This window comes from Amphiprion ocellaris, chromosome 1 (genome assembly GCF_022539595.1).
Source record: "Amphiprion ocellaris isolate individual 3 ecotype Okinawa chromosome 1, ASM2253959v1, whole genome shotgun sequence".
Taxonomy (NCBI): domain Eukaryota; kingdom Metazoa; phylum Chordata; class Actinopteri; family Pomacentridae; genus Amphiprion; species Amphiprion ocellaris.
In genome coordinates, this window is record NC_072766.1 from 38,491,799 (window position 1) to 38,507,169 (window position 15,371).

General features: G+C 38.6%; 1 protein-coding gene across 1 annotated transcript in view; it reads left to right on the forward strand.

Annotated features, from left to right (window-relative positions):
• prmt3 (protein arginine methyltransferase 3) overlaps window positions 1–15,371 on the forward strand; it is a 66,316-nt gene that overhangs the window by 30,078 nt on the left and 20,867 nt on the right. Inside the window, exons 12-14 of the mRNA XM_055012561.1 lie at window positions 7,151–7,158; window positions 8,049–8,228; window positions 12,334–12,420. Coding sequence (XP_054868536.1) covers window positions 7,151–7,158; window positions 8,049–8,228; window positions 12,334–12,420 — 275 coding nt within the window. The remainder of the gene's footprint in view (window positions 1–7,150; window positions 7,159–8,048; window positions 8,229–12,333; window positions 12,421–15,371) is intronic.

The following is a 15,371-nucleotide window of genomic DNA, read 5'->3' on the forward strand; positions in this document are numbered from 1 at the left end:
ATTCTCAGACCAAATCATCTGTCAGCAGGAACAATCTGCCCACTGAATATGTGCACATGAATGCATTGACTTTTGTTTTTTCTTCATAAACATATACTGGAGGGTTCAACCTTCTATTCAGAGCAGTGGCTATAAGGGGGAACAATTCAAACAGTGGGAAGGTCCAGCAGCTCACCTTAACTGACACACTTCTGGTTTAAGCAACAACACGTTTCCCCTGTGACCGGCCTGAACATAAAGGGAAAACACACACATTAGTGGAGTTTGGGTTCTGTGCTCCTGCGTTTTGCCCCAGTGTTAACTGGGCTCAACAATAACAGTGTTGGTTTGACCAAAAACAGATATGTTTGATGGGATTTTTGAGTCAAGAGACCCTGTAGTGCAAAAAGACTTGACACATATGGAAAGACCTTCCTCCTGGGTCATCCCATCGCTGCCACACAGCAGATTTAATGACTTGTGCCAAATGTCAGCCAGCTGAGGAACGGTTCCACCACGCTGCCTTTAGTGGCTCCTTGGGACACCAGAGGAGGGTCACACACACACACACACACACACACACACACACACACATATACACACACACATACACACAGAGGGACAGCAAGACTGGCAGGACCTATAGAGACGGATCGGCTAGCGAGGGAGATCCGACAGGCCAAAGTGTGACCTCAGTGAGGCAAAAAGTTGCAGGTCAGAGGACACAGTATGGTGCGTCATGAGCCTTTAACCCTTGTAGTCGAAACACAGGCTGATCTCTCTGGATCTGCTGCACACCAGAGCTGCAGAAAATACAGCAGAAGCCCTCAAAACCAGAAGAAATGTTTTAAATCAGTGGAACTCTGGGTGTCATGCAGCACACAAATCAAAAAATCTAATTTTTCAAAAGCACTGTTTTCAGTCAACCCGAGTCTTATTGTATCAATCATAAAGATTGTTCTAATTTTTAAATGCATAATGCTTTTATTTTGATTACATGCATATAGCGCAACAATTTAATAACTTTATTTTCCTATAACTGCTCATTGTGTCTCATTATTGCTTACAATTACTTGGAGCAGGTCAATCAAGTCGCTGCATGTTGTTTCTGACACAGGTAATTCCAGCAGCATGCTCCGCTCTGCTCCCATCCTCGTGCCACTATTCCCAAAGGAGTTCAGAAACGCTTTGCAATAATATTGCAGAATGTTCTCAGTGAAATTGTATGAAATGGAAATAGTTTTTTTCATTGAAAAGTGGTTGTTTATAAGCTTTTTTTATTGCTCCTCTCACATTTTTACTCGCAGTGGGATCATTTTTCACTGCAGTATAACGTCTTGCACCTCTATGGAAACAGCACAACTATGGAAAACTCAAAAAGTTCCTTTGCAAAGTATAGAAAAGTTACAATGTCATAGATCATAAAAAAAAACCACAAACTGAAAAATGTATTTCTTTGATTAATTTATTTTTCAAAAGATTTAAAAACCTAGAATCCAATATTTTTTTATTCAAGTTCCCTGTACTAAATAAAACAATGACACTACATACAACAGATATTTTACTACTTACTTTATTGAACTTGTCTCCTGTCTGCTGTGTGTAAACACAGCCTGCAGTTTAGCCAAAAAGTCCCTGAAATTTTGCCGGAGTCAGTTATGTCTTCATGGTTGCACGGGGTGACTCAAAATTGTATTTTTTTCACAGAATCTAATATGTATAAACTGTTAATTTTTTTGGAAGAATTTTAAACGAGACGTGTTGAAGACAATGATTTCAATGAACTGTCACGATTTTAAGCTTATATTTGGTTCATTTTTCCAAGAAGACTGAAAAACAGATTCAGAATCTCGCTTCTCTAATAAATGGCTAATTCTGTATGCATGGTACTCAGCTCTATGAATGGAACCTCCTCCCTGTGGTTTTTGTTCGGAGGTAAATATACAGCACAACCAGACTTCACCTTATTGTAATAACCCACACAAAAGCACCTTAACTCTTTAATTTATTGAATGCTGACACCAATACAGCCATTGTGTCACATTAGATTTATCGACTTCTGTTCTGAAGTTTATTTTTCAGATTTTTAGTGTGTGTGCACATGGCTGTGGTGAGTTATTGGTCAGGCCCTGCAGCACTGCTGCTGTATGTGTGTTTAAGCTACATTAGAAGAGAGTTACAGCGGCTCCCTCATTCTCCCCACTACATTAACCTCCCTTTCATCCTTAAATGTGCCCCTGCATGCCTGGCACAGCACAGCGTCCAGGGAAAAGGGATCTGTTTTGTCCCATGCCCCCCTCCTGGTTCCTCTCCCCCCTTTTTTTCACAGCCGACCAATGGGGGAGACGGAGAGAGCAAAGAAGAGGGTGGCTTGGAGGATGGAAGGGGGGCCATGACAAACGGGCTGTGAGCAGCGAGTCGAGAAGGACGCAGATGTCAAAGCCATGAATCTGGGGACGCCTGTGTCCCCCCCTTCTTCCTCTTCGTCTTTCTACGCCGCACCCCCTCCTTTGCCTATTCGTCTCCCGTTTCTTTCTCAGTGTGTCTCTCCGACAGGCCCGTCCAGTTTCTGCCCAATCAGCACCTCTCCTCTCACCTGGCCCTCATAATTACTCACCCGGTCCAGTAATCGGAGTAAAACAGAGTGACAGATCTGCTGTTTGCATGTCCACGTGTGCGTAAATTTGTGTGTGTACAGTCATTAGGTTTGGAGACACTCACAGGGTCACCAGCAGGATTCAGCTAATCATGAGAGGCCATGAGTTGCCCATCACTGAGCTGTCACCATCCATTCACACACTTTATGTCAGAGGTCACGTGAGAGTGAGGACAAACACTTTTACCAGGGAAAATAATTAAACATGCTCATTGGAAGGCTAAGACATTAAAATCTGTAAGATTTAGGCGTAAAAAAGTTTAAAATATGTTCCATGGGCAAAAAATATGTTCACTTCTTCTTCTTTTCCCCCTTTCTTCTTCCTGTAATATATCTTAGAACTTTTGTTTTGAAAAGTTCTACATAAATTAGATATCAACCTATATATTTTTTTCATGGCAGATACTGTTAGTAATAAAGAAGGCTGATAACCAATATTTGCTATATTTGCAGTCTAATGAAAATCCAGATTTAAAAAAAATTAAGATGACACAAACTGCGAAACAAAACTTTGTAGAATTGCTTTATGTTTTGAAGCTTTTCAACATTGATCTATTAGTGTAATGAAGATACCAATAATTGGAAAAATATCAGATATTGTATCCAGTAATCATTTAAGATAAATTAGGCTTGTTTCACTTCCTTTTTATGTTGAAAAACTGTCAGAACCTCCTTAAACCAATCATAATCAGGTTCTTTGTTATCCAAGAGATGTAACTAGAACTGAAATGTAAATATTCAGAACCTTTTTCAATAGTCAGACAACCAAAGGTTTAAGCTCACATTAGCTTGTTTGCCATCACAAAACATAGATTTTGATGAACATATATAAAAGTGGAATAAGTAGAAGTCAATATGTGGGTTAAGGCAGGAATTTGGGGGTTGATGCACCTAAGCATCTATTCAAATGATTGAGATGTTCTTATGCATAGATTAATGATTTGATGTTATTTATTATCACTCAATTCAATCCAGTTTTATTAGCATAGTACCACTTCTCAACATAAGTCATTACAGGGCACTTCATACAGTAAGGTCAAGATGTTACAATAGAATATTTTAGAGAGAAACCAGAAATCCAAATTCAAAGATTCCCTCTGGCAGAACCAGGCTCAGGGAGGGCGGACATCTGTCTCAACTGGTTTGGGTGAGGGTAAAGAGGGAAATAGAAGAGGATAGTGAAAATAAACAAACACCAGCAGAATAAACTTGTGTAAGGATGAGACTGAAAAGTGTTGTTGCCTGCTACAGTGAGCTATGATGACTTCTCTTCAAAATTTCTCGCTATACTCGTGTCTAACTGGGGCAAATTCTTACTTTGCTGCTCATGACAGTAAGTTATATGTTAAACGTTAAGTTTGCCCTCAGTGTTGCCTCCAAACTCCAGAGTAGGCCCAAGGCCTCAGTGTTGACTAATGTTATCTTCACAGTAGGAATACAAATGGCTTCAAGCATCTGAGCTCTAACTTAATCACCAAGCATATTAACCATCCAGAGGAATCTATTCGGATGTGAAAGCACAATGACAAGACATTAAGCCTCATGTTTAATGCTCATTTCAAGATATGGATAATTCATTCAAGAGACTGTCTTATGTAATAGGAGCAGCACAGTAATCACTGCTTATGCTCAGCTTCCAAAGCTCCAACAAATGAAACAAAATTCCCTGCTGAGAGTTGCATCTTTAATCCTCTAAGAAAAATAGTTTTTTCTGAAGCTGCAGGTTAAGTCTGCTAAGAAATTCTGAAGTTTGTATAACCAAAATACATCTAGTATGAGTTTCAACAGCAGTCCTTTCTCTTGACAATGACAATATCAACTGTAAAACCATGTATTTAGCTGGTCTGACAACTGGTACCAGCCTGAAGAGCTTCAAATTATTCCAGATCACATGATTCTTCAACCATTCACGATCTGTTTCACCACAACTAATGAATCTGTCTCAGGCTGGGGTCACACTATTTTTTTGTTTAGTTATTTCCTCATTCTTTATCACAGGGCACAGCTATCAGTGTTGTGCTAAATGAGAGGAAGTGCTCATGCAGGCAGAGTAGCATTATAATTGGTGCTGTAGAACCTTCATTAGCACGCCCACCTGCAGTAATGAAAGGGATAATGGACGAAAGGAAGTCTCTAGTTGCTTTTGTCTTTGTGTCTATTGAAGTAAATGAGGTGGGCAGTTTTTTGAGAAGGTTGACTCCTTAAACTTGCAATGTCAGCAAAGTCGCTCAAATCTTAACTAATTAAGACTATGTCTGCACACATATATTATTCTTTTAAAATTGTGTTTAGAAATGAAAATGATCTCCATCCAGACAAGCTTTTTAGCAAAATTTCAAAAATAATCCTTGTGCATAATAATAGGGCAGAAAACACATCATATGAGGAACCACATCATACACTTGACATGCAGATGCTGGTGCAAACATGAAGCAGGGGACTGGTTCACTTCTAGAAAATGGAAGAACAGCAGTGGTGAAAAGTAAGATATGAGTTCTGTTTAACTGCATAACAGCTGCTGGCATAGACAACTAGCTATCTAAGGCCTGTTATTTGTCATCCATGTGGTATTGGCAACTGATAGTCAAGGCTGATGTCTTTGGTTTCTTCTGGTAAATGGTCACAAGATAGAAAGGTGACAAATCATTTCCTGAGATCTACAGTAGAAGTCCCCATTTCTGCATGCCCAGCCTAAACACAACCCCCAAACTTTTCAAAAATATAACAGGGTCCACACATTTTCCAAAAATCTCCATTTTAATAGTCCTAAAACACCAGAGTAGTGTGATTATAAAGCATAAAAGTAGCAAAAGTGATGCATTTTAAAAGGACAACGGTATTAGTTTGGGTGTCAGTCTCGTGTGATGGTCATTCCACTAATGCATAAATGAGTTCTTGGTGAACACAGCTTCAGCAGGAAAGTAAAAACTGCTGAGGATATTGGGTTATCAAATGCAAAAAGTTTTGCATTAATCCATTTCTGTAATTACCACCACTGATAGCGTAGTAGAAAACAATTTGTGACCTTGAGGCTGTGGCCAGGTCTTTCTACATTCTTTTGTGTTATTTTGATCATGCATCCTGTCTTCCATCCATTTTCTTCAGCTCATTCATGGTCAGGTCATGGAGGCAGCAGGTGAAGCAGGTCATTCCAAATGCCCCTCTTCCCAGCAACTCTTCAGTTATTCAGTTATTTCTGGTGAAACCCAAGGTGTTCACAGGCCAGATGAGATATGTAATCCCTCCAGCCTGTACTGCGTCTACTCTTGGTCTCTTCTCAGTTGGATGTTCTCGGCAAACCTTTCAGAACGCTTCCTAATCAGATGCCAAAACCACCTCAGCTGGCTCTTTTCGACAGAAAGGGGCAGTGATTCTACTCCTCACCCTATCTAACCCTGTTTTTGAGCCCAGCCACCTTACGGAGCAGACTCATCTTGGTCAGTTGCATCCCCAATCTTATTGTTGCGGTCACTACCTAGAACTTATGACCATAGGTAAAGGGCTGAAAGGTGGATCAACTCCAGAGCTTCACCTTCTGCTTTAATACCCGTTTCACCGCAGTGACCAGTACAGCCCACATTATTGCTGATGCTGCACCAAGCCATCTGTCTATCTCATGCTCTGATTTTTCCATCACTTGTGCACAAGATCCCAAGACACTTCCCAATCCAGAGGGAGCAATCCACCTACTTTTTATACAGTAATGTGTGAGATGTTTGTGTGTTTCCAACATGGTGGCATTAGTGTCCAAGCGCACAGTGGAAGTGGAAGCTTTTTTAAGAGTTGGTATGGAAGAACTTCCAACAACTTTGGGATGTCTTACCACCCAGCATCAGTGCATGTGTTCATGAAATTGACCACAGGAGTAAATATCTTCAACCAGGTTCCAGTATTTTGTAGAAAACCTTGAGTGAGATGGGACTTTAGTACGTCAGCCTAATGGACAGTCTCATATTGCAATGTTGGTGTGCCCACGTTTTTTCCACATTTTAGCGATTTATCGCATAAAGTTTGAAAGTAGGACAAACTGGTCATCAGGCCATATTTTGTGCACATTTGATGGATACAGTCATTACAGCAGCTTCGTGAAATTGATGCAAAACTCCACACCCCCAAGATGTAAAGGCGTTCTCTGATTAAATTTGTTGAATTGTTTGTAAGCCATTCAATTTGTTGATATTAAGGATGTCTCATCACTGAGACCAGGCGTTTATGTGATCGCATTTTGTTTTAGTTATGATTGATGATTTTTTTTTTAGAGCAAAATATACTCCTGAAGGGATTTGTTAATTTGCCTTATAATCGTTGAGCACATTAAAATAGCATTGTGAGATGCAGAGAGTGTCAAACCATTGGGAAGTGATACGCATTTATGGTGCTCCTGTTTCTGTTAAATTTAACAGCGTTGTCAACCAAAACAACTGTTTAAATCTACAACTAAGTATATCCAAGACTAACTGTAACAGTTTAAACTATTTTCATGTCACATTTCTTCTACTTTCTATGTGTAATCAGTTAAGCCAGTTAAGAATGTTGAATACAAAAATGTCTTTATTAAGTGAAGTTAGTTATTAATACTTGAATCACTTCTGGTACATGCAAATGAACAAATTTATCTTATTTCAGAGGTCTACTTACATGTCTTCCGTAGATTGAACTCTGGGTGTATATTTGAACATTGGGCGTCCTCCCTCAACAAATTTTGAGCATGAAACATTTAATTTCCTGCATTCTGGTGAATTTTATGCACGAATTTCTGCCTTTTCTGCATCAACTTCTGGATTAAAATGGAAGTCCTTGCCATCTTTCATGTTTTTATTGTGGTAAGAAATGCATGTGGTCTAAATATTGCGAGGGACATATCCCTTCCATTCCATTCCCCTTGAGATCTACGGCTATGGATTTAAATGTATCTTAGTAAATGAAGCGTTAGATGGAATTTAAGCTAAATTTCTGAACTAACAGGACACATTACAGCCCCTCTCTCTGTTCAGGGATGGTCTTAGCTGTCAGATATGATTGACCTTCTTAATCTTTAGCCAGTGATCGTTGAACACGTCAATACTGTGACTAGATTTAGTCTAGTGACCAGGTTTCTGGCCTTTCCTCCATTGGAGAAAAGTTTCAAGACTCTTTGAATTTAGTAAATTATGGTTTCATTTAGAGTAAAATTGACAGTTCAGCACTACTTGCTCCCCATGTCAGATTTCAAAAGAGCAAGATGGCGAACTTGACGTATTGAAATGTGATTCTACAAACCAATGGGTGATGTCACAGTTGCTGCGTTCACCTTTTACATACAGTTTTTGCTTGTGACTTAAAGCATGATGATGATACTGTTATACTTATTTCCTGTCTTTTTTTCAGTCCTTATCTCCATTTTTTCCCCCTTATTTCTCCACAGTATACCCAGGACCTTTGTAACATCAGCCTGGCAGCTGTAGGAGATACGCAGAAGCACCAAGAACGCATTGCATTCTGGGACGATGTTTATGGCTTCAACATGGGCTGCATGAAGAAGGCCGTGGTGCCCGAAGCGGTGGTGGAAGTGGTAAAAGCTGAGACACTCATCTCTGAACCTACAGTCATACAGGTAAACATTCAGCCTTCTGTGTTGTATCTGTGGAGACTCAATAGAAACACTGATATAACTAGAGTTAGCCCAGTATGTTTCACTGAGTGTTTCTAAAATAACAAAAAAAAACAAAAAAACAAGTGTAAGACAATAAGTTGTCTCTACAATTTGATATAGTTATGGTTGTTCTGGCTGGAAATACTATATATATTTTGAAGTGGAAGCAATAAACACACCTGTATGAGATAGTATTAGTAATAATAATCACCAGAAATGTGTTTTTCTAGAAGTCAGTGTAGTATTTTAGATTTTTTTGTATGAAATTTAAACTGCACCAATTAATAGTGTAATTCCGGCTAAGGTTGTATAAGCTCTGTCTAGCCCTGCGATGAACTGATCCACATGTATGTGTTGATTGGTTTCCACAAGAAGTCACAGCATTAATTTAAGGTGTCAGAGCATAATTGCCAGAGAGGGAAATAAAAAAGCAGAAACTCTTGCTACACAGAATTATGTTTAATTTTATAGTTTTAGCTTATTTTCTTTCTTGAAAGTGTAGTTTTCTCCTAACGGCCTTTTGAATAATATTAATAGACATACAACCTGCGATAGAGGGATCCAAAGCATCTGTTGCTTTGTTTTATGTTTAGGGATACTATAATAAAAGATGAAGGTTAAACCTGTCTAGAAGGTGAAGGAACAAACATAGTAGTATTTTTTTTCTTGATCTTTAACAACTTAAATCTTTGTCTCAAACATAAAACCTATAAGGATATATTAAAAACACAGTGCAAAAATTGCAGAGCACATTATATAAGTAACCTGAAATTTTCAAGAGCACTATGTACAAAAGGATGTGGCTGTAACAAATTATTGCACATAGGAGGAGGTTGTAACATATGATTACACATAAAATAATATGTCTAATTTATATATTATATAATAACATTAAATATTGTGCATTTATTGTGGCTTTCTTTTGGCATCGCTTTAATAGACTGATGATTTAATGTATCACACATATCAGAAAAGGCCTTTAGATGACATCGGCCATAAACAAAAAGTAAAAAACTAATTTTTCTGATTGAATTAACCAGACTTGATTCAAAATTTGCCGTCTTTGTATGTACTAACTACCTGACATCTGTTTTTTACTGTAACACCTGCATCAGACAGATGTACTTTGTGTGTGTGTGTGTGTGTGTGTGTGTGTGTGTGTGTGTGTGTGTGTGTGTGTGTGTGTGTGTGTGTGTGTGTGTGTGTGTGTGTGTGTGTGTCTGTGTGTGTGTGTGTGTGTGTGTGTGTGTGTGTGTGTGTGTGTGTGTGTGTGTGTGTGTGTGTGTGTGTGTGTGTGTGTGGTCTCCAGAAACACTCACACCTACAACAAACAGAAGAAATAGAGTTTTCGGGGCTGTTAGAACACAGTCGGAGAATGAGTGCAGGAGTTAGCTATAGACAGAGATATGGAGCCATGAAGTTTGGGGTTGTGTTTTGTGTCGTGTGCGTGTGTGTGTGTTTGTGGTGATGCTGTAGTGCTGGGTGATTGATCTGTCTAATCCTTGTTTAAGTTCCTCTTAAGGAAACTTCATTACTCTCAGCCCCCTGCGGATAGAGCGGTTTTCACTGAGCTGATGGCAGAGTGCACACATTACACCGAGATAAAACACACAAACACACACACACACCGCGGAAATAGTCTCACATCCAACAACGCTGATACCTTCTTCAGAATATTTCTGCGTAGGAGAGCTCGTTCATCTCACACCACCATGCTTTTCTTTGCCAGCTGGCCTGTTTGCTAAGTAGCGTGTCCTCCACCCATCTGAGAACGTGATGAATGAGGGCACAACTTGATATAATGGAATTTGAATCCTCTAATCGATAGTTTCTCCCCTCCAGTGACAAATAGACAGCCCCTCTGCCCAAATTACAAGGACTCTCATCTATTGCCTCCCGTTGATACGATCCAATAACGTTCCATTAAGGCTGGCTGCTATTCCGTAAAATTGAGAGCCCTTTCATGGAATTATAAATTCCTGCTAAACAGATGAGTTTTTTTTTCCCTCAGTGATTACAGATAGGAATGTTGAATGTGAAGAACTTGCTGCCTTATGTAACGTGTCTCATGTTCAGAGTCTTAAACAGTTTAGAAAGTCATTCTGCTCTAGTGTGTGTTGCTGTAAATGGTCTCTTAAAGATGTGGCCTGCAATCCACATGTGAACCCGGCAGCGATAATACATATTTGTTGTATCAAAGTGAAGAATATAGCTACAAATATTCCAATTTTACATGTATTCTTCCATCAATAAAATCTGAAATCACTGTGCTTCATGTCAGAATTCTACATAGTGTTCTCCAATATCCCACAATGGACAAATAAATTGTTGTCTCCTAGCAACGTTCATCCTTTTCCAGTTGTGTCACTCAGCTTCCAGTTGCTATTGCTGCCCATAGTAAACAGTAGTAGAAGGTCACAGCCCTAATGGGTCAACTCAACTATTATAACCACCATGATTAATTCAGCTGCTCAGGGTGCTGTGTGTGTTTAATTAGAGCTTCTGTATAAATAGCTGTGGATGATTGTCGGTCTCCTTTTTCTCTCACCTCTGGCAGGATGATGCTGCTCAATATTTTATAAATCTAGGCGGATACGTGTTAAAATACAGAAACAGTTATCAATGTGCTCAGTACTATATGTTCCCACTGTGAAGACGACAAGTTAAAGGAGAAAATAATGGCATTGGAGCTGTTACTTATTACTGTAATACATGAAGTAAGGAGCAATTACTGATCAACAAATATAATCATGTCTAACATTTAGCCAGCTTTTTGTAATTTTTGATTTAGTGCAAAAGAATTCAAAAGTAATCAGCTATCTTCAGCATTTTAGCTGTGTATTTACACAGACACAGCAAGTGCAGAAGAATGTGTGAAATTTAATGTAATCTTTTTAATGTTAAACACAAATACCTGACTGGCTGTTATATATTCTGATTCTTTTGTTCCTCATTAACTCTGAGCTGATCTCTGACAGAAACCTGCCGACCTTCATCAGGTTAAAAAGGCGTCATGTTCAGCACATTTGGATTCTACTCAATAAACCATTTTTATACGTGTATTGACCTCACCAGGTGTTGTTTTTAAGCTGCACGCTGCATTGATTCTCTCAGCTATAATAACTCTGCACTCACCAAATTAATGGAAGAGAGTTTGGAACAGTATTAAAAACAACAAACCAGCAGTTTAGCCAAGCTTGTTTGTTACCAAGTGTAAGACATCCATCACAGTTTACTGAAAGACTCCTAGGGTCAGATTTACTTAATTGTAGTTGCACTTACAGACCTTCCTTTTTCAAAAAAATGCAGTTTTTTGCCTTGTTCACATATCCACATGCTATTTTTTATATGCTAGAAGTTGCATCATGACTTCATAGATATCTGAATTCTAAAGTGTAGGGTTACATCTAGGCCATTTTTAAGCAAGAGGAAATTTTTGTGTTAGAAATCTTCTAAAAATGTAACTCTGATACACAAAGATGTGCTTTTAGGGGTTTAAACAATGATCAGAGGGTGTTTTTAATGTAGATTTGTGTACTAAAGGTTTCCCTGGAATTTACAGGTGCACTCATTATGAGCGTCAACCCATGTGATCCTCAGACCACTTGTATTTGTTTGCTATTTTTTATCACAACTGATGGAACCACTGGCCAGGATGCAGAAAATATAACCCTAGTTGTAATAAACCACATTTTCCTACAGAGACGGTGTTGCTGCGGCAACGCCCCAACTGGAAATGTTGTGTTTTGGTGATAAATTTTGTCCTAAATGAATTGAAATTCAGCATAAAACAACATTAAACAGCCTACTGCAGGAAAAGAAAAAGCATGTCATTTTTTTTCCCAACTGAACTGCAGGCTGTTTGAATAATTCAAGTCAATTAAAAAAATGGTGGTACAAGCTCTGCAGCTTCTGTCCAGCCTAAACAAAGAGCTGCTTATCAGATTCATTCTGTACTCCTTGTTTTTCCATAGTTCATATTTTCATCAGTACATATCTTTTTTTTACAGTTGTGCACTGTGTTGCTGTAGTTGTGATCATATGTTTTGTTTTTGACTTTCCACAGACATTTGACTGTAACAGTGTGTGTCTGTCTGAGCTGGAGTTTGCATCGGATTTCTGCTTGAAGATCACAAACACCACAGAGTGCACGGTAAGTAACACACATGCGGACACTACACTTGTCAAATATCGCACAGTCTCCAGTGCAGTTAGCAGTACTACACGTGTGACACTCGAGTATTTTATCATTTTGGAGAGATCAAAAATTCAAAAAAGTAATTTAAAGACATCCTAGTGTTGCTATTATGTAGAAGTTTTGTTTGTGTTCTCAGTAGTTTGTCAGGTTATTATTATTTTTTACAATTCAAGTTAGTCCAAGTGTTGAACATTTAAGGGCTGCACCAAAAAGGACCCGAAACAACTTTGCACATCCACCGTCATTTATCAGAGCTGTTGTGTGAAAGGAGCGAGGCAGAGCAAACAGAAGAGCCATCAGTCAGCGCGCGTTGATGGATTACGTTTCTGCATTTAAGAGGATGTCTGTCAGGTGGAGATTTAATAGAGTTTCAAATGGAATCAGAAATATGAGGCTAATGTAGCTCTGACATGTCGTACAACATAGTGAATGTTCGCAGCCTGCGTTCCCTGTCGTTCTCTCTCCAATGCCCAAACACAAACTATAATCACAACCCAGAAGTAGCTGCAGAGTATCAAGAAAACATGTTGGTTCAATTGTAGATTCCAGCTGTGGTCGTGTTTCCTCTGGACTTGTTTGTTTGTCATGCTTCAGCCTTTTAGCCGCACTTATACAGGGTTATCTCACATGTTGACACACTATAAACTGAATGAATTTGGATGAAAAACCATGATACTGACATGAACAAACTGTGACTCCAAGATTTAAATATTCCATACAAACATTGTTTAAATTCACAATACACTGAGCTATTGTAGCTGAGAAAGAAAATAAAGGTTCAGGCACACAAATAAGAAACCTGGATGACTATAAAATATTAAAGGAGCACTTTCGCCTTGCAGCTAGAAGATCCCTGGTTCACGTCCCGGCTTTCCCAGGATCTTTCTGCATGGAGTTTGCATGTTCTCCCTGTGCATGTGTGGGTTTTCTCCGGGTACTCCGGCTTCCTCCTACAGTCCAAAAACATGCTGAGGTTAATTGGTGATTCTAAATTGACCGTATCGTATGAGGTTCTCATCCATAGTCAGTGTGTTGCCTCTAATACGTTGCGGTCATAAGAAGCTGCTAGCAGGGAAACCAAACGATGAACTGTGTGACCAGGGTCAGCAGATCAGATGTGCAGTGTAATACGTAGCGTGGCACTTCGGCTTCGGAACAGAAGTTCTATTGTTCAGAAAATATGGTGTCAGAGGAAAAGGCTGTCTGACAGAAAGGTGAGAATATTCTAAATATAGTGTACACTTAAATGGGAATTGATTTTTTTTTTTTTTTACGTGGACCTCTTCTTACATGGCTAAAATATGTTTTGCTGTTGACCGCCGGTCATAACAGTTCACTTGCTTTCTTTTCCTGCCAAGAGGCCTCTATGCTTCTGTAAACTGAAGGTCTGCCGACCAAAATCTACTGTAGTAGCACACTGTATATGGACCTCATAGGACCCCACTTCAAAGACACCACACTTTCCTTTTTATGGAATGAACCTTCCCTGATGTAGTTCAAAACATCAAACATGATTCCTCTGAGGCCTGACAATATATGAAGTATGAATCAATTGTTTTGCTTTGGTGCTACAACAGTGAACTCAAACACATTTTTATTTTGATTTAAAAAGAATGTCTCTGTTCAAACTAAGAGACAACAATAAAACAGACCCTAATTACTAGTTGATTATTAGTTATCTCCAACTTTTGCACATATTTAGATTTACATTCACCTTTTTTTTCATTGCACATGTCAGAAGAACAAGGCAACAAAATACAGATTGCACCTAACCAGAAGTGCATAAACAGTGACATTATACAGAAGTGTATAATAGAAATATGGATAATATACAATATGAACAGTGGTGCAAATTGTGCTTATTAAAAAGGGACAAGGTTATACTGTATGCACAATAGAGCAATGGGAATAATTTACATTATATACAGAGTGTGCAGTATGAATGTGTAGTAGTGCAGTGGTACATATAGACAAATTATATGCAGTATCTGAGGTATATAATTTGTATTTGAGGTATATAATTATCCCTCAGAATCCCAACAGTTGCATGTAGGTTTAAAAGGAAAGTTGTCTTAACAAAAAACATCAATATAAAGACAAAAGAGAATTGTCAGAATCTGAACTTTCCATCAGTCCTTGAACTACTCGTACATCCCCATGCCATTCGGTTGAGAAACTTAACCAAGTCTAAACCTGGTCTTGTTTAAAAGTTCACCAAAAATAAAGTTTTTGCTTTGACCAGATTCTTTAAAAAACAAAAAATTCTGTGCTCCTTGACACAACCAGAAAGCCGTTGATGAAATAGCTGGAACCAAGAGTTACAATAAGAAAAATTCAGGGACTTTGCAATTGAACTTGGCTGTATAGCAGACTATGCTTTTACATGAGGCAGACAGAGGACAAGTATGGAAGCAAATTAAAAATACAAGTAGTGAAATATCTATAGTATGTGGATTCACTATTTTTTATCCAGTGTTGGTAGCACATGTGAAAACTTTTGTAAAATAAATAATCAAAGACATTTTTACCTTTTGACTGATTTATGGCATTAAAGCATTGTCATAGTGCACAGAAGACATGTCTGAGTTCTCTCCACTTCTAGCCATGATTGATGTTTCCTTAGAGGTGCAGGACTTTATATTACCGTGAAAAATGAGCCTACAGTTACTAAAAAAATGCGCTGAGATCAACAAAAGGCCAGAAACTGCTCAGAGCTACAGAAGGTTAACAGAATGGGTTTAAGGTGTTTGGGAATAAGCTTGTTAACTAGCAACACTCAAACATCTTTCGGAAATTTAAATAAAACTTGATTTGACTCTTTTTAAGCACTGAAAATATAAGCAGGTAATTGAATGATGGACAAAAATAACAGTCCTTTGTGACTCATTCTATGACTCATCTTAAAT